At 42.6% G+C, this 20,981-nt stretch overlaps 1 protein-coding gene across 1 annotated transcript in view; it reads left to right on the top strand.

Annotated features, from left to right (window-relative positions):
- The window catches only part of DOK6 (docking protein 6), a 2,936,428-nt gene that overhangs the window by 2,045,357 nt on the left and 870,090 nt on the right, over positions 1–20,981 (top strand). Inside the window, exon 6 of the mRNA XM_069620782.1 lies at positions 2,865–3,003. Coding sequence (XP_069476883.1) covers positions 2,865–3,003 — 139 coding nt within the window. The remainder of the gene's footprint in view (positions 1–2,864; positions 3,004–20,981) is intronic.

Below are 20,981 nucleotides of genomic sequence, written 5' to 3'. Positions count from 1 at the left end.
ACATTTTAGAAAAGTGGCATTTGTTTCCTGAGATCAGGTTTTTATGCCAGGCAACTTCGGCTGCTTTTTTTGCAGCCCGGGTGGCCCGGAGATGGGGGTGAACCAAGAGGTGAGGTGTAGAGCATTTTTGACTTTCTGGACTTTAATGGGGGCCAAGAGGTCTACGGCTTTACTTAGCATGGTTTGTATTATACCAGGGAGACAGTATCCTGAAGGGGGCAAAGGGGTGGTTAAGAAGAGGGATGATCGGGGCACTGGTCAGGTTGCGGGTGCTGCGGGCAAGAATGGTATACCTGGGGTGATAGCTGGCTTGGCACATGGTTGCCTGCATGTGCTTGTTGTAGCTATTGTGTTTAATTATTCTGCTTGGTACATTTAATATATGTGATTTCTTTTGTCATTATAAGTTGCCTCTTGCTTTTGCTTGACTATGGCCAACACTAGTATTCTGGCTAAGAAATATAATAAAGAGGATTCTAACCCATAACAATCAGCTGTTCCATGATGCATAGAATGCCTTTTATTGGATCTTAACTAAAGCAATATTTTCACAAGCACCAGCTTAGAATGCTTGGGCATGCCAGAAAATGTGTTTGTTTAGTGGGTCAGCGCGATAAGAATGTTTCTATTCAGTGTGCATCTTCCTTGTCCTTGTCAACTTTGAGCTGCACATGTAATGTAATTATACATTATGGAGAACTAATCTCTGTATCATTTTGCAGCAGAGTATTGTTGGCGAAGTCCTAAAGCCTGTGGGTGGCAGAAGGGTTGATGGTTGAGGGCTCCTAGTAGCCGTATATACACCCCCCAAAGTGTTACGTCATTTAGCACCCATCGCTGGGGCAGTAGAGCTGGCCGATGTCCATAAAAGAGCACAGGTGGGGTGTTACATTGACTGGGTTGCGCATCAGCCATAGCGCGCATGGAAGAGGGATCTGTTGGTGCTGTGTGTGGAGGGTGAAGAATTGAGAGGAGGAAGTGTGTCAGAGCTCATAAAGTGGAAGAATGTGTAGTGAGCTGCAGAGGCCAAGGGACACAGAGTGAAAATGAAAAGGGTAGAAGCGTAGCTGAAGCAGGGGGTTACGTGAGGAGTTGCAGATACTTGGGAGCAAACACGGAGGCCCTTCAGCATGGCTCAGTTAAATGGAAACCGGAAATTCCAGGCAACTATCAGTGAATAGTGGCCAGAAGTCCTGATTCCTGATTGGCCGAGCCATCCTGAACATTCTCAACAAGAGTACAAAATGTAATTGTTTTAGTAACTTAAGTTTCAATGTTTCCATAAACTTTTAAAAACCTTCTGGGGCATTGGATGTGGGGAGTTAGCTGTGTGTGCATCCATTGTGTTAAAGTAGCTTGTTATATTTCTTGTTAGAGTGAAAGCAGCAGTGTCTCATCCCAACTGCAGGGCTTCACAGTTATGCAAATGATGCATGACAACTTTCTGAAGCATGTTCGACAGGTGCTGCTCTGTTAAGTGGAAGCATTGCCAATTTTCTCCAATGGCAATCTTCACTTAAAAGCCCTTGCACATTTATTAGGTCTGACTTTGCAAATTTAGAACATTTTCATGTGCGCTGTGCAAAATAATATCTGCCCTCTACGTTTATGCAGGCAAACGTATTTGCTTTGACAATACGTGCTCTTTTTTGCCAATCGCTTCCTCTTTTATTCTGTTTTCTCCTCCCTGGCACGATTATTTCATCACTGTGCCCTTTTTGGCATTTATCTTTACTTTAATCTATTTCCACTGCATGCTCTTTCTATATAGTTTTCGTTCTCCATTCAGTCGTTCTCCTTTTCACTCTCTTCCTGTTGCTCTTTTCCAACTCTGTTCTCTTACAGTTGGCTCTTTTAATCTATTCCACGCATCTTTTTTTGCAGATGTCTTTCTTTTTTTAAATGCATTGCCTTGCCTCTTCTGTCCCTATTGTTTAGCTGTGCTCTAGTTCCAGCTCGTTCCCTTTTCCTTATTCTTTATTCCTCTTACCTTTTGGGTTTGCTATTTTACAAATCTCGACATATCTCGTGCTGCAGACAGAACTTTTACATACATACATACACTGTGCTTAGTGCCTGCCATCATTTCCCACTCTCTGACAATGAAAATACACATCCTGGCTCCCTTCCGCTGTACATTGGGTATTTTGGCATCTCCAGAAGGCAGAAATAAGTTATTACTGAGGGGTTATAATCCGAGGCCGACAGCGGAACCAGCCAGAAATAGCCCACCGCCCAAGTTAAGGGCCCCAGAAAAGCAAGAGTCCCACAATGCAGTTGTCAGTGCCATACCAGCACGGTTGGCCAAATGCCGAGGATTATGAGGATTATATCGTCATTAGCACCCACGTATCTTATATGTGGGTTCTAAGGGAGTGCTTAGATTAAAAGAAAAGAAAAAATAAATGTTACCTTGCTGTCCAGCACGGCACTGTATATCAGACGTCCATTTTCTTTGTTGATCACCATAACATCATCAACAAGGAAAACAGACTTCTGAAAGTGTTGGGCTGTACGGTAATATTTTTTTTCTTTTTTAAAATTGAAACACACCTTTAGCACCCTTTGTGTGAGGTGCACGGGTCCTAAGAAGTGAAAGAAGCGTGAGGAAGGGGAAATGGGCACAGACAGTCAGAATGTGGGCTTGCACCAGTGAATACAGCCCATGTTACAAGCTTCCTGATTGGTTAGTACCCCCTTTCGAGGTGCTATTGATAACTTATGATGTGATTGCCATATTACATACCAGTTGTGAAACCATATCTCACACATGTTGAGATGGTAATGGATAGTCATGTTTACATGAATTAAATTATGCAATGCATTTTATAGCCATAATATTTTTTCTTCATGTTGTATCCTAGGATGTGTGACACAGGAGAGGGGCTCTTTACCTTTCAGACAAGGGAGGGAGAGATGATCTACCAGAAGGTCCACTCTGCCACGTTGGCAATAGCTGAGCAACATGAGCGACTGATGCTGGAGATGGAGAAGAAGGCCCGGGTAAGTTAATTTGATTGCATATGCAAGGCTAGTGTCAAAAAGGATTTACATGCTGTGCCCAAAGGAGAACTCCTATTGCCTGCACCTATAGTTATATTCTAAAGTAGGTCTATTGAACAATTAACAAGGGGAAGTGCATGTGCCTAGAGGTGGAGGCAGCGTAAACATTTTTTGGGAGCTGGGTGCCAGTGTTGAAAGCCATTAGTGGATGCAGCCAGGGGTGTAGCAAGGTCTGGAAACGATCTGAGGCTATGCTAATTTTGGGATTGGGGCTAGCTAGCCTTTTTGGTTGTAACACCTGAGCTTCTATCTGGGACTACAACCAAAAGACCCGGGGCTATAGCCCCTTCAGTCCCCTTGCCCCCCCCCCCCCAGCAATGCCTCTGAATGCAGCAATCAAACCCACTGCACTGTAGAACCCTACCACCCTTCATCAGAACCCAAAGGGATAAATGGCTAACACACCTTCCTTTGGCACAATAGATGCACACTTGATCCCAGTTCATGAGCAATTTAGTTATCTTAATCATTGGCAGCATGGGGTATCTAAAAGCTTGTCAGCATAGTTATATCTTTAGCTTCAACACAGGAGGTTGTCTGATATTACCTGGGCAGGCTTTTGTCTTCTACTACTGTCCATTTGCTGCTGCCGTCACGTTAATGATTGGACTTTAAACATTAAGCATATGCACCACTCTCCGAGGTGAGAAATTTGAGAGGCTCTTGATGTCGCACTGGGGATCGGCATCACAACAGAAGGATGACTTCTGCCTAAAAGTGGGAGGGCTTAAGCCCTCCTGAGCTAGGGGCTGGTGCAGCCTATGGATTTGCCTGAACAAGAAGAATTAATTTAGAACAAAGACACACGAACCTCTCAACACGTGTCCGTCCTTGATGACTATTCTCGTGTGTGGATTTGATAAGAGAGGCCATCATCTATCTGCACCTTCACACTTGTTGATGTAATTGACTGACAACAACCTGCTGTGTCTAAACTTGTAGGCTAAATTCCGTCCTTACTCTCCTTCTTCTTGTACCCTTCGATCTTCTGAAGCACTCTTTTTTTTAGTATTATTTTGCAATTTTTTTATTCAGGTCCGCACTTCAAAGCCGGCCTTGCCTTCTCTGTGGAAGCTGCTTCATTGTGGAATAAGCTCCCCTTTTCTCTTCGCGCTACTGATAATTATCTGTCTTTTCATCTGCCTCTTAAAACATTACTGTTTTCATTTTTTACTTTTCCTCCCCTCTTCTTGGACTCTGTCCTCAGTTCCTTATCGCCATGATGCCCTTGTCAGTGTTTGCTGTGCTTTATAAATTCTGTTAATATAACATAGCATAACAACACCTGTTCTCTGACGACTGCACCGGCCCTCTCTTGGAGGTCAGTTCTACTTGAAAATGGCTGCTCTTGCACATAACATGGTCCACGCTCAGACCCGACCCCTTGTCATTTGGCAACTGAGGATTCAGAACGTTCTAAGGCTCAAAGATTCTGAAATTCTGCGGATACTCAGTCATGATGGAATCCTGTTCTGTGGCTGAAATGCTCTCTGCATTCGCGTTTGTCCAATCTCTTTCGAGTGTTTGGTTTTTTAAATAGACAACATCTTAACTCTGTATTCGTACGTTTGTTAGATGTTATAGATTCGGCAGTGTGACTTTTCTGTTGTTTTTATAATGATTGATTTGTTCAGGAATTTTGCAAGCCATTTAATTGTATATGGATTCTTTGTACACCGCTTTGGTGCACTTAAGTTTTGTTGTGTGCTCTTTACAAACCTTTTTTAATAAAGAAATGAATACAAAACATTAGCGATCAGTCTTAGGTTTCGATCCATTCGATTTTTTGGGGGAAACGTGTATTGTCAATAAAGACAAGATGGCGTAGCATGATAGCAAATCATTCTATTACCATATTGACAAGCCAATACACTGTATTTTTCAAAAGTTAAATATGTAAGCTGTGAATGTTATGTGCTATGGAAATAAGAGTGCTTCAGGTTTTGGATTAATACCATAAGCCGATTTAAGAACACAAAAGTAGTGTTAATTCTCTTAAAAGCTCGCCAATACACTTTAACGCGAGGAAGTATCTGTACGGGTGCAGGTAGTGTGTTTGGGGCGTTAGGGGTTTGATGTTTGTGTGTGTGGCTGTGTGTGTGTAATGTGTGTGGCCAACGCTGCCATTCAAAATGCTAGGTACTTCTTACCAGGCCTTCACTCAAAAAACAGGCAAAATACATCTGTGTTATGAGCTATTAGCAGCCAGAAAGAACCAGAGGTAGCTCCAGTTGGCAAAGACAGAAACTGTGGTATAGAGTAGAGTAAAGCTATTTCTAGCTAGAGTAGAATCAAGGCTGTGAGGGAAGACAGCAGAGTATAGAGCGAAATATGAACTATCCCTAGCTAGTGTGCACTCTCAACTAGGTTGCGGTGTTACAACGCCTGTCTAATAGTGATAGAATAAGAGTGAAATTAACAACTTCTATAGTATGTAATACATTCAGCCTTGTGAGTCCTCTACCACTCTCTTCCGTTTGGGTATATATAAATTGGAAGAGACTATAGTAAAAAAGAGAGCGCACCAGGGAAGGTAAAGACGTTTTTTTCTCTTTCAAAATTCGTGGGGCATCTAATGGGATAACAAAGTCTTTAATGACCCATAGATTGTCGCACTAACCCTGGATTGCTTGGGTTAAAAAAGACACAAATAAACGAAGTACAAGGAAGAAGCAGATTTCCTTTTCCGAAAATACAAAGACAATACAATCACTACTTTCCGTCTAAGCATGTTTTTAAGCTGAAGGGACGTAGGACTATGTAAAAAGGTTTGCTCAAACTCTCAACAATAGGCCAATTTATGCCTTTCAAGTGTAGCAAACCACGCGACAGATGATACAAGATGGAAGATGGACTTCTTCTGCCTCGTGGGACAGCATTAAAGAGGAACCTAAAGATTGTGAATCGATGTAGCTGTTTACGGAGATCCAAGGGTTTAAGAGGTGCAGATTGGAGGCATAAAGAATGGGTCACTGAAAATCTAATGTCCTGTTTTATACCACATAACGCACTAGAATGAATGCAAATGAATGATGGGCTGCTAGACGCCAGGATGCCAGGCATGTGCCTCTGTCAATGTATTCCTTTCATGGGCATTGGCATTTGCATAGGCATCCACGCCCGTATAGATTTTTCGGTTCACTACAATCAATGTGAGAGTTTAGGGTCCTCTCGAAAACCCCATTCGGGTTTGCTTCCACAAGTATTTACAGCCTAGGCTTATGCTCCATGAGTTTATTGTCTCTTCTAACCGATGCACCAACACCCTGGTTTGTAGAGCTATTTAATGGCGGGCATTGGTAACCAATTGTCAAGAATGTATGTGCTCACCTGTCAGGGAGGCCCGTGATCCTGTGGTAAAAACATGGGATCTCAGAGGGAGGAAATGCAGTATGTATTCACGTGAAGCACTAGAATTGATTGGGTGATCGTGCAATGTTCTGTATAATGCAATGAAGGAGACGTGTGCAGTGGAGATAAACTGGCCGCAAGAGAGGATGTCAAATGAACACAAACAAAACAACACAGATTTGGATTCATGTCCCTTCTGAGTCTGCTATGACCCTTTAGAGACCCCTTCCCAAAACTCTTTCTTACACAAGTGAGGGGGATATGCTGTCGTCTTGCATGATTAAACTGCTGTGCTTGGGTCACAGAGGGCACCCACATGGGCACGTCATAAATGTACATATTCCCATGAATTCCCACCACCCCTCTGTGAAATTGTGCACCTTGGTGAGATGAAGGCAGCTTCTTCTTTCATTTCTTGATCAGAATGTGCTTTAAAATGCATGCAAGCAAAGTGTTCCTCTCGAGATTAGGCTCAGGCTGGTGAAGAAATTCCATGAAGGTCGTTTTCTGTGCATTTCTTTCAACCAGTGGTGTGGACTGCGGATGTTCCGCTTGCATTAATCAGACAGGAACAGACATGTTTTTCTTTTCTTTGTTAAGGCATTTCAGAATTGGCAGAGCTATTCAGGGCCGTCCACAGTAAGATGTTCGCCCAGCACCCATCTGTTTGCCGGGACCATTGTATGACTGGCTGGCTCAAGGCCCCAGATTGATGCACAGGACTCCTTTGGCAATAAGGAAGATCAACTGCACATTTTAGAGAAAAAGGCAACTAAAAAAAAGAGCATTAACTGATTCTTTGTGTGGCTTCTTCAGCAGTTGTCGCTTTCGTTTTCATTTCCAGAAAGTTCTGCGTGCCGTACACTGCCTAACAAAATCATAGCATGTGAACATATACGTTAACTCAAACCTAAGATCTTATTGTAACTGTCGCTTGTATTAAGACATTGGGCCTCATTCCAAGTTGGGTGGTATTTCCTAAGATAAATTCCTCCAGACACCTTTACCGCCAGATTAGAAGTTGGCTAACAGTGGTGTTAGTCCCTATTCTTTTAGTCCCTAGGACTCCAGAGGGGATTTGAGGGAATGATCGTGGGTTTTTTAGGGTAAAGTGAAGGAGATACCTTTAGCAAAGAGATGGCGGTATCTTCTGCCCTTTGCCACCATAGTCATAATAACTTGGCTGTTCAGCAAATATGGAACAAATGAATGATTGCAATTTTACTGCTACGTTTTAATGTACCACCACACGCAGAATGTGCCCCATTCTCTAGAAATGATAAACTAACTGCAACTATGATTCAAATACAATGCAATTTGTTAAATAAAAACATTAGAAATTGAGTGTCCTTTTTTCAGCCACATAAGGGTCAAACATTACTCTAGAGAGCTCAGATCTTGGCATCCCACACGAAATTACTTACAACATTGCACATTTTGGTATCTGGATCTGAATAGTCTAAAGTGGTTCCGGATGATTCTTTGTGCATTGTGTATACAGCCCTTCACTGCAGCGACAAGTGACGCATTCAAAACCTCTGCATGTCACTGATTCCCCAAATGCAAGTGGGCAGGATTTCAGTGTCAGCAAACAGCTGCTGTGGTATAGGCACCAGTGATATGTGATGGAGCACACCTCATCGGAATGCAGCCACCAATGTTTAGATTATTCGAAGTTTGTGTAGGAAATCACTATGATAAGGAAGGCCTTGGAAAGAAAATCAACAGTATTTCTGATTGGACAACAGGAATGCTGTTGCTGTGGTCTAGGACATGGGAATGAAACAGGTAAACAGTATACATTCACGTTGCCTGTGGATATTTCTCTCTTTGCCAGGCTCTTCTACCCAGGCTTTCATGTGTTGTATTACAGGTTTCAGGGCATGTATCTGGTGCTGTTACTCCTTTGTGGCTGGTGACAGTCAAGTCAGTGCAAACTAGTGCTTTCGGTGTAGAAATGCGTCTCAGTCCATCAAGAGCCACCTCATCATATGCAGGTCTTTGCAATTGTAATTCTTGGGAAGGCTTCGGTGAACCTTATCTTGAACCTTTATAGCTTTCCTTTAAGTAAAAAGGGGACCGTGTCAAACTTTGTGCATCACCTGAGAGAGCCGGTCCTACTGGCAGAAAATAACTTGTTCACTGTGGGCCTTCTCTGGACCTTTCATGGACCATTGGTTCTGATTTCTCTCGCATGCGGAAATCTTCTATAGCTATGGAGGGGCTCCAGGAAGTCAACATCGTTCCACAAGGCTATTGACTGGCCTTCGGTTGATGGAGTTTCTGACAGAATCCCTAAACAAGTCTAGGGTCGGTACTGCAGTTCTATCCTCTTGAAGCGGGTCACCACTCCTTTCAGGAATCTGGTACCGGACGTTCTGGTGACTTGCACGTTTACCACCTGGAGGGCTGATTTTCCATTCCGCGGCTCAGAACAGATCACAAAGGAGAAAAGAAAGCTTGGAAAAGGAGAAAGAAAAGGAGGCATTGTTGGAAGCTTAAACCCAAGGAGGGACTGCACATCCCATACTAGTTGTTGTCCACTCCAGTACCAGACTCACTACTGGATGATTTGGAGGCCATTTTGCTCTGAATTCTTGAGAATGCAGATGGTTCAGATATATGTAACATTGATGATTTGTCGGGTTTGTTAATTGGCACGCTTCAACTCCTGTGTTACACCTCCTGATTAGATAGTCCTCTTTTTAAACCTCCTTTTTAGATACTTTGTAACATGCTTTCAAAAAGGAAGCCATGCCCTAAAACTCTTCTTTTTTAATACTTTGCAATTTCATAATTCTTCAGTATTAGCTATGTTGGTATTGTCATAGGGATAATTTCTACAGAACAACTATTTGTTTTGTTCTTTTTGTTCTCCAATAGCCTTTAATTTAGATCCAGTTTTCTGAGATACTGGCAGGTTACTTGAGGTTCTCTCCTCAGATAGCGTTTGATATCTAACAGCTCAGCAGCCAAGATATCATGATCAGCCTCTTCCTGTGTCTAGTGCTGCTGTTTGATGGTTGTTGCTGCTATTTGTATATACTAACATGCTTAACGGCTCCCTGCGTACCTATATTTGCATCTCAGCCTTAGAAATCTGAACTCTGTTCCAGAGCTTACTTACTACACTGGCGGTCGCCCTTTGTTCTAGGCCTTGTTTGTTACTATAGGGCCAACAGGAACCCTTACACATATGTCCATATGTCTGCAAACAGCGTTCACAATGAAGTTTCATTTAAGTACACACATCCACAAATAATAGCAACACTAAATGAAAATCCTTCAACTCAAATAAAATCACATGCCTGTAGAGGAGCCGGCAAACGTTTTGTTGCCAGTTTCTGCCCCCTCACCACCATAATATTGGAACAGTCGAAGAAAATCCATAGATGGCACCCCCTGCATCGTTCGGATACAGGAACGTTGTTCCTTCAGGTGCTATGATGCTGGCCTCTATATATTTTCTGACATCTTCATCAGTCAGCTCCTTAGTGTTAGGTTCAGGTTAGATATCGATCATGATCTTCATTCCTACCACCTTCTTTGCTGTTTTCTTGCATTGGACAATCGCTATCCTGATTACACAGAATACGAACATCACCATCACTAATTTTATCGCAAGAATCATGGAAATATTTGCCAACCACTGCGGAATCCACGAGAATATGGAAGTGAACCAACTGTCATCTTCAATGTCATCTGTCTCCTCTTCCATCTTGGTATGTAGGTCTGTCAACAATGTTTTGGTCTCTGTCAAGGTCCCATTTTTCTCATCATGAGAAGGTATGAATGTGCAACATGCTGGCCCGATTTTGGCACAAAATCCTCCTTCTAATTGTGATCATATCAAGGACATATCTGTTCTGGAGGGTCATCATTCTTATGGCCCTCAGCTCTTCCTTGATAGCGTTGAATCCCTTTATGATAGCATTGATTGTCTGCATAAGCTCCAATCTGGTGATATGTAGCCACTTGGCTTTGCTACTGTTTGGATCCCAGGCATGAATATAGTTGTAAATATTGTTGCAGTCTTACTGAACAACCTGTGTTCCTCAGGAATGGAGTCATATGCAGTTATTGATTTGGCTGAGAAATAATTTTATCTTCTTGTCCGACGAAGATGTTCAAGTGATCTTCATTTTCTCAAATCGGCATTCACTTTTGGTAATTCGCCAATGATCAGGTTGCTTGAGGAATCACTAATGCTGGAACATGAATGAGCACCAAAGAACATACTCTGACCCAATCCTTGGGCAACTTTATGTAAGCTCTAGATCCACAAGCCCAATATCGATCCATAAGGACGGCTGTCCCTTCTCCCATCCTAGGAACGTCAATTGTGGTTTTGCATTCTTTGTCATATCCCACGTGATTCTTTCCATGTCTTTGGAAGCATAGTGTTGCATTGACCAATCGGATTACAACTACAGGACCTTTTTCGTCCTGTACCCATGGCAGTAGTTTGGAGTGTTTGGCCCATTACTTTAAACACCCATCATTCACTTTCTGCACCTCTTGTACGTAATCTGTTTTCAGTAGGTGAGCTGCACAGGATATCAGTCCTTCTTTCCATCCCTTCTTGGAATTCACTCGTCCATAGATCAATATTTGTGTATGTTCCCAACATCCAGGTGATCCAGCTATTTCAGTCACATCAGGGCAATTCATTCTCTTCATCTCTTCAATGATTACCTCATACTTTCATGCAGCAGGATACACAAGCATCTTCCTCTTCCATTTGTAGTGTTTTGAAATAGTAATCCTGGTATGGAACCAACCATTTCGATCTCCATCGCAAGGTCAACCAGCTTCCTGGAACTGTCCTCCAGTTGTACAGGTTGCAACATGACTGAGGCATCTTGCATCGTGTTCTGGAACCTCTCTGGCAATGAAAGTGTGTACTGTATTCATGGCATAGGGGATGAGAGAGCAGAACGTAGCAACCCTCCTTAGATGCTTTCTGTCCCACTTTTCTCATGTGTTTGTACCACATGTTGTTCCCCAGGTGAGCTGTGTTATCTAGATAGGTATTTATCCCTTCACTATCTTCCTCTGCATCTCTTTAGTGTCTCCCAAAAGCTGTATAGTAATCATAGAGTAAATCAAAAGTAATTTTAACAGTAGGGAAAACCATAGGGACTTCTCCTTCAGCGGAAGTACTAAATGATAGAGACTGGGGAAGATAAGGAACAGAAAGACAAAGAGAACAATCATGCAAGCGTATATTATGCATAAGAACATAGGCATCCATCTCTCTTGTCACCATACTGTTTGTTGCCCTTGATCATTTTCTAGAACCATGCCTCTCTCCTCATTAATCATTTCTAATATAAGCATCACATTTCTTTATGTTTGTAACTGTAGAATTTGTACAATTTTAGCAATAAGGAGTCTTCTTATCACTGGGCCATTTTTAGGATACTGCAAGGAAGTGTGAATATTAACATTTCTTCTAACAAGAGCAGGGTAAGACTGAAGTATGAACACAAAGACAGTTAGCACAAGCCGATGAACATCTCTATCGGCAGGTATCATATGTTTAATTGCTTTACACAAATATTCTCCATAGAATGAATCTGGATACTGATCTTGTTCCCAATTTCTGATCAAGAACAGACTTTTAGGCATATCTCTGATGGATTATTTTCTCCTTCAATATATATTTCTAAATGTTTATTTCAAAATTCCTGGAATTCTCCGCAAGTCTGTTCACTCTCTGTTAGAATATCTATAAGGAGTGTTCATTGAATTCCAGTCCAAATAAAATACATATTAATCACTTGTTCTTTTATCGTCCTTTTTCTTGGTCATCGATCGGGTCTGCACACGCTGAAATTCTTCTTCTTGTCTTGCTTCTGATTCAGCAACAGTGGGAGGGAAGGTCTCGCTTTTATAAATCTTCACATCGCCCAGGTGCAGCCAAGCTCTTCTTCCTTGTATCTTGGCAGCTGAAGTGGACACCTCTTCAATAATAAAGGGGCCATAAAAATGTGGCTCATGCCACTTCCTGGTAAAACCTTTAATGAGCACTACGTCCCCAACATATAACTTAGGTGATGGTAATAGTTTGCTTTGATTGGTTGCCGAATTATCTTCTTCTGTGTTCTTAGACCGACCCCTCCCCCCCCGTGGCAATTGACTTGATCTGAATTGAAAGAAATACTGGAGGTCATACATGTCAAATAATCATGCATCTCATCACATAAGTTTTAGCTACGCTCTAGGAATCACTTCTACTCCTAGATGGAGGAGTAAGGGGTGCTCTCATTTGACGCCCTGTAAAAAGCTTGTGTGGGGTGATCCAGGCTGATTCCGAAGGGCATATGAAGCTAGGGGTAGGCAATACAGCCATCCGTTTTTCAAAGTCAAATTGATCTTGGCAATCCTTTCCTTCAGGAGGCCAGTGAGTCTCTCACATATCCCGTTAGCTTGCGGGTGATAGCAGAAGATTATGTGTGCTTTATGTTCAAAAGAAGCCCTATTTGTTCAAATAGCTCATAGACAAAATGCAGCCCATCATTGGATCTTAGCACCTCACACACACCCCATCTTGGGAACACCTCACACACTAAACACTTTGCTGTACAAGTGGTATCAGGGTATGTACATGGACCTGCCTCGAGCCACCTAGAAAAGGGACACAGCACCACTTATAGATACCTATATTCATTACATACCTGCAGCATATCGACATAGTCTATATGTAAATGCTGAAATGGACCATTCAGTCGAGGTATTACTCCTCTTATCATTCTCAGTGTATGCCCAGCAGTAAACTTTTGACACACGATGCAGTTCACCATAAATAGTGCAATGTGTTCCAACAAATTAGCAATGAACCAGTCTTCTGCAATCGTAACAGCAAGACTTTCTCTAGTTTCATTCGCGGGGTAATGCAGCTGTTTCTAGTGTGACTTTCAATAAAGTTACTGGCATCACTGGCTTTCCAGTGCTGTCCTGTCACCATAATGCTTCCATGGGCATAAAGACCACCCCCTTCGTTTCCATAATTCTTGCTCTTCCTGTGACTGACTTGGTTGAATCTCCATTAATTGCGTTATTGACAACTTATTAAATCCCTCTTGCACAAACATAGGTGTAACTGAAATCTCTTTAATATTCTCAGTGTCAAAAATCAAAATTTCTGGGTAATATGCAATCCTTTTGGCTTCTTTATCTGTGGCTTTGTTTCCGCTAGAGATAAAATCTGTTCACTTAGTATGCACTGCACATTTAATGACCGCTATGGCTACTGGGAGTTGTACTGCCTTGATGAGTCTATCCAATAAGGATGCATGCTGAATTGGAGTGCCGTCTGCGTGCAGATAACCCCTCCTTTTCCAACGTGCTAACCCTGCATGTACCATTGACATCACATAGGCAGAGTCACTGTACACCAACAATTCCTGCCCTTCATGCTTCTCAAGTGCAACAATAAACGCTACCAATTCTGCTGCTTCCGCTGAAAAATGAGATGGTAGACTATCACTCGCCACTACTTCAAATTCTCCATTTAACCTGTGTCTTATCACTGCAGCGCCTGAATGTCTTTCCCCACTAGTCTGATGAATTTTTGAAGAACCATCAATAAAGAGAATCTCCCCTCCCGCTAAGGCATTCTCTTTTACACGGGGTATATCATCATAAAATTCAACATAATTAACACAGTCATGTACATGATCACCTTCTTCTACTGGCTCAGCTAGAAATGTGGCAGGGCTTACTATTTTACATCCTATGATTTTAATCACTGGGTTAGAAATCCTTACCTCATAAACTGAAGCTCTTTGGGATGTCAACGTGCCCTTGGCTTTCTCTAAAATGGCAAATAGAGCATGCTCCACGAAGAGGGTCATGGAGCGGCCCATGACAATAGTTGGCGACTTCTCGATCCAAAATGCGGCAGCTGCCAAAGATTGTTTGCAAGGGAATTGTCCTCTCACAACTGGGTCTAAAATCCCACTGTGATATGCCAAATGTTTTTGCCCCAATGTGGTTCTCTGTCATGATGCCTACCCCCGGGGATCCAGATCAAGTCCAGCAACCACGGAAGCAGGCATCAAGTTATTCCAAGCAAGCCCAACAACCCCTGCTAGGGGCTATTTGGGTGCAGTCCTGGCGTCTATGGCGCCAGGCTCATATGGAGAGTCAGTCCTGGCGCCATAGGCGCCAGGCTCATAGATTAAAACTTATCTGATGCAGACCATGCTGCAAGAACTCCAAGCCAAAAGAGGCTTGGAAGGGACTACTTTACCTAGGGACAATTTTTTTACTCGGGTAGGGTCGGGGAGGAATACTTACCTGGGACTACTTTGGCAGCTATTTAAACCACACCCGAAGAGCAGCACACGCTTCGCATTATTCTCATCCAGCAGCGTAACGCTCACAGTGCCTGCAAGTCTGCATCCAGTCTTCTGCCACGCCATCTCGAGTCTGGAGCTCCTAGAAAAAGGGAGAAAGAAGGAGAAAAGATTAGAACAAGAGCAATACCTTTGATCCTTACCTGAATTCCCGATCCACCGCGCCTTCGAGCTGGAAGAAAGAAGTTATTTTATGCGCATCGCCTCGCCTGCTGCAGCGCCGCGCTGAACTCACCAGCCTTCGCAGCATCTTCACTATCCACCGCATCCTTCTGCATGTTCCCGCCGCACTCCGGCACCCAAGGGGAACAAAAGGACATCAAGGTGAAACAAAGGGACAGACAAGGGGAATCCTTCTCACCACAATAGACTTACCTAATTTTACCGCCGGAGGCATTATTCCCCGAGACTTCATAATTTCTCTCAGCACCTGAATAAGGGAGAAAGCAACAGGTTACATACTGACATTATTTTATCGAACTGTTGGATAATACAGGTCCTTACCTGAATGTTACCGGTTGCCTCGAGGAACTCTTCGCTAGGGTCAAGCTGCAACCTGCAAGGAATCGGACAAGAGTGAAAGTCAAACATTTGAACTCTTACGAACTATATACTTACGGCGTCTCGCCGGAAATCTCAGAGTCAATATTGTTCTGGAACTCACCAATTCCTTCGAACCAGTGAAGCAACTGGTTATCTACGTGCCCCTGCGCTCAATGCAGGATGGAGAGCTCATCTTTCCAAACCATCAGGTGAGACTATAAGAGGGGACATTAAAGGTGATCAGTGGGGAGAACAGCAGGGGTGGGGGTTAACACTCAACTCCACGGGTGGTTAATTCCCTTTCTCCGTTTGCAGAAGAATACTCCTACGGGCCAAGCAAACAAAGCTAGGTGGGCCAGTCCAGTCTGTCATCTCAGCACTACGCGTCACATTGGTGGAGACCGCAGCTGTCCAGTTCAGATAGACGCCCCTGTGGGAGCCAGGTGAGCGTAACATTCTCTGTGTAAGCACTGCTGTTATGACTGTCCTGTTTGTGTGTAAAAACAAATAGAATTCCACAGCATAATTGGGAATTCCTAAAACAGGGGCTGTGCAAATTGCTTTTTTCAACTCTTCAAATCCTTCCTCCATGTCTTTAGTCCTTTCTAGTTTTGTTTTACCAACTTGCGCTTTCTTTAATGCTTGCAGAAGTGGCCTCATATATATGTGCTATAATCAAACACCCAGGCTCTAACATAGTTTCATAAACCTAAAAACTGTTGCATCTGCCTCACTGTGTTTGGTTTTGAAGGTTTCATAATTGCCTCAGCACTCTCAAGTGTCACTTTCTTTCTTTAATGCAAAATCAACTGACATATATATAACACCTCTTCTTGGCAGTATTATAACATTTCCTTGTCTACTTCATATCTGTTGTCTGCTAGAATAGTCATCAACTCAACATAATCGTGCCTGCACCCATCTTCTGTGGTGCTGCAAATCAAGATGTTATCTACGTATTGTATCACCACACTTTTGAGATAAATATTACCTAGATCCATCTGTAGAACCCTGCTAAAGATCGATGGGGACTCACAGTACCCTTGAGGCAGACTAGTATGTTTCAGTCTTTTTTGGTGAAACGTAAATGAACTCAAGTCTTGTGAGTCCTTGTGCAACTGGATTGAAAAAAACACATTTCTCAAAATGATCACTGTAAAATATGTGGTTTCCCCCGGGAGACTGGGTAATACTCTTTTGGTTATTCGGTCTCATATCCTGGATAAATCTCCATGAACCCCCATTACATTTCTTAGTCAGATACAATGCAGTATTACACAATGATTCTGATGGCACCAGAATCCCCTGATTCATCATCACTGACATAGTCTGAAAAATACTTTCATCAGCTTCTCGAGACATGGGGTGCTGTCTTCCTCGAGGTAAAATCACTCCTGGCTTAAGCCTTATTTTAACCTCTCCTATACCCTTCAATAAGCCTAGGTCATAAGGGCCTGTGGTCCATAAGGCACTTGCCACCTTTTGCCGATCCTCCGGAAAAAATGCTGGTCTTTGCCACATTATCGCCATTTGCTGTGGGACTTCCCTATTCTCTATCCTTATCCAGTATGTAATGCTCATGAAGAACACCACTTTGTCATCTGTTTGGTCCTCCCTGAACATATAGTCATCAGTTATGTCAGTCATTCTATACCCTTCCTCAAGAGCTATCACTGTTCTCCTTGTCTACCCTCATTATCTTTTTCTTTGAGCATTGCCATTTCCTTTCATACTATGGCTGCTTCCAACTCTATAGGAATAGTCTGCCCACCTTCATCATCCATAGGTATTTGTGTTCTAAACAGAAACTCATCAGGTATTCTCACAATCTTTCCCACCGAGCCAGGTAGCCATGTCAATAAAATGCTCACTCCATATAGCAAAACCTCTGGTTCTACTGCTACGCCCAGCAGAGCTACTTGCCCTGTAAATGCCAATATAAACTTGGCTACATTTAAATAGTGTATTCCTGGAGTGGAGCACACTATTCCTTGATCAGTAATGAAATCCTCATGTTGAGTTTCGTCATTAAATAATCTCTTCCCAAATTATTAACCAGTGTCTGTTCTGTCATGAATATAACAAGGGAACAGGCATGTCACATTCTCCTATGGAGACTGGTAATTTATCAGTAAAAGGAACTTGACTTGTAGCTCCAGAGAACCCTTGAGCATTCATGGCAATACCTGACATTGGATATTTTCCCTCTCCTATATACAAACAAGTTGCTCCAGTGCCTACAAGAAAACAAGAGGATTTGCCCCCTATCGTCACATCGACCCTTGGTTCCTTTGGGGGTCTGGTGTCACAGAAAGTACTCAACACATCAAGTCACCCTGTCAGCTGTCCTATTGTGGATACAGGTTCATCCACGTCGCTGGGAAAGGATTTCCTCCTACCAAAGTGACACCTCCTATTCTGGGTGTCAATACTTGTCCTATGTTCTCATAGTGCTGTGTCTGCATAGGGGCTTGTTGTGACTACCTATGTGGTGGATTCATTTGTATTTGTCCCTGCTGTGGTACCTGTTGTACTCACAGCACCTATGTTTGATAAGATATATGATCCTGGGCAAAGCCTTCTCTGGTCTGTGTGCTAGTTGTTGGTATTCCATGTAAACAAATAAAAAGACTTCAAAAGGCACAAAATACGGTGGTCAGGATGATTTTTAAGGTGGGCAGAAATGCTCATCTGTCATCGTTTTGCCGTGACTTGCATTGACTTTCAACAGAAGATCGTATTAGATTCAAGGTAGCCTGCCTTATTTTTAAATGTGTATCGCCCCTCTATATTTCAGGGACTTGATTCACCCATACCAGCTTGCAAGACACCTGAGTTGTAGCGACTGTCATCTTCTATCTATACCCCACTCAGTGTATAAATCAAAGGGAGACAGAAGATTTTCTGTTTTTGGCCCAAAATTGTGGAACTCCTTACCACTAGAATTGAGGACCCTCAGATTACTCTACCAGTTTTGTAGAGCATTGAAAACATTTTTGTGGAGATAGGCATTCTCTCACATTCATTAGTGGTCCTTTATATGGGCTTAGCTGTGCTCTGTATGAATCATGTTTCCATCTGCACCGCTGTACGGTTTAGTCCGTTCTGTGCATACTATAAATTCCCAAATACAAATATGGTGTAGGGCAAGCTGTCACCCTTCTAGAGAACTGTCCATTCTGAACATTCCCTTGGCTCTCACATATGCGCGCAATATGTCCTGTCATTTCACAATTTCAACATACTAGAGGAACTCTCCTATTAGTCCCCCCTTGGTTATGTCCTCCCTGAGCATTCTGGTTCTCATTCTGTGTACCTTGAACCCTCCTTGATTATTTTGAACTCCGCCTCCTCTTCCTCTATAACCCATACCTCTGCCTCGTGGTATAAACCCATATCCACCTTAGTCCATTGGACGCAGAATATTCGCCTGCGATGCACCCATTGTTTCCTGCATTCCCAATCCTTTTCCGCTTGTCAATACCGCCCCTACTAATTTATCTTCCTCAATCTTCCTATTCTCATCTTTCTTCTTGTTTTTCTCTTGTAATAACCGACAATGATGTACTATTGTCATCTGTATATCAGCCCACGTCTTTGCTTCCATCCCTACTTGTTTTTTCACCTGCCTGTGTACTGGCTCAGGCAATCCCTTCTTTCCTCTTCGTCTCTGTAATCTTTTGTCTCTTAATCTTTGTGCTTCTCTTCCCCTCTCTCACTTCCTTTCCTTTCTATCCCTTTCTTATATCACTCTCTGCCTATTGCCGTGCTTCGTTTGTTCTTCTGCCCATTCTTCTCTTTTCTCTTGCTCCTTCTGATATATCTTCTCTCATCGCTCCCTGCTTTTCCTTTTCTGCTCATCTTCTCTTCTCTCATTTTTTATCCTTTCTTTCTTATTCGTCCTTATCTTCTCTTTGCCTAACGTCATCAATACTTTTCCCATCTATTTTCAGTAATATCTGTCCTCCCATCCATTTGTTTTGTACGAGTGCTATCTCGTCAGCATTATCCTTCTTTCCTTTCCATCTCTTAATCTCCCTGTCTATTTCTGATGACAAATTTGACTGCTCACTCTTTTCTTCTTTGTTTTATATGATCTTATAAATCTCTTAGTTTCTCTTATTCTCCTCCAGACTATCGTCACTATTGTAAGCGGGGGGTTCATATATCAGATTACTATACCAGTCGCTGCACTCAGTTCTTTTAAATGATATACCCCTATTTCTTCCATAGTAACACCCTTTGCTTCAGGTGTGGTAAGGGGAGCCGAGGGCTTGACGCCTTTCTCCTTATGCTAATTAAGCATCCAATTCTCAGGTGGCCGGTCTTCTCTATCCTCTTGATACATCTTACAGAGCTCTAAAATGTCTAATCTTTTCTCTAATTTATTCCCTGTGTATGCAGCATGCAAGTATGTGGTCATGTGTTGCAATACCGCTTTTGACAATGATCCCCCTTTGGCCACGGCCTGAACATTTTATCTGCCGTGCCTTTTATCCATTCCGCACTATACGGTTTGAGCTTGTGCATATGCTTTGGCAGTGTCTTGCATAGGTACATGAGAGGAGTATCCTCATACTGACAAGTCTCAATTGACTGTCAATAGTTATCAGACTGTTAAATAAACCTTATACTTTGACTTAAATCCCCACTTTTCAACGTTTTTAAAACAACAAATATGAGCAAGCACCATCAACCGCTGTTCAAGCCTCTTATTTCAATAGCCTATCTATTCTCTTGATTGGCATATCTATTCTCTCGATTGGCACCAATCGCTTTGCTATACTCAATCACTGTTGCTCCTCAACTTTTAAAATTTTTCACAATCTCTATCGCTCTTCGATATTTTTACTCACCAAACAACATTCAGACTAGTCAAACATTTCACATCATAAACACCATGATCACCTTTTCCCTCGCCTTTACTTTATACCCTATACAGGGTTTGAGACATCACCTTACATAATCCTGATTATGCGTTTTATATATCACCCTACTCCCGGTGGAGTTTGAGATGTCTCCTTCTAACTCCCTTGAGTCAGGGCTTCTAGGCACTACCTCTTTTCTTCACAATATTTCCCGTTACTCAAAAATGATCGCAATCCTTTCCCCTTTATTTGCCATTCCCCTTAGTCTACTCACCATTCGTTAATCGACTCGAGGCCATCGGTCTCGACTCCTCCTCCAATCCGACCACTTTGCCTACCGTCCGCAGAGCTCCCGTGGAAACCGGGAAGGGATTTTGTCAAAGGGGCAACTGCCCACCATCCCGGTTCTTGTTACAAGTTTATTTCTATCGGCCGCGCTCCACAGGAAACCCTACGATCTTCCAACTATTGGCAGAGGATGCCCAGTCATCCGAAAAACTGAAGACAATCTAGTTTGGACCTTTAAACCATGTGCAACGCTACCACATGAGCTTAAGGCCCTTTAGGAATGTGCATGCAATGGATGGGTTCACGGAATAACTCTGAGTCCAAATAACCGAACCAACTCAGGAAGATGGCAAAGTACTGTTTTATTAACAATTATCTAAAACAGGGAGTTACAACGAACATCAACGGGCATACACTCAATTTCTCTGAACAATCTTTTCATAAAAACAAGATTATATACTCAAAATACATCAGAGGTGACCTTATATTACATGACAAATAATGA

This window comes from Ambystoma mexicanum, chromosome 5q (genome assembly GCF_040938575.1).
Source record: "Ambystoma mexicanum isolate Mex_15411 chromosome 5q, UKY_AmexF1_1, whole genome shotgun sequence".
NCBI classification, from domain to species: Eukaryota; Metazoa; Chordata; class Amphibia; order Caudata; family Ambystomatidae; genus Ambystoma; species Ambystoma mexicanum.
Note: the sequence above shows the minus strand (reverse complement) of the source record. Positions and strands in the feature narration are given on the sequence as shown.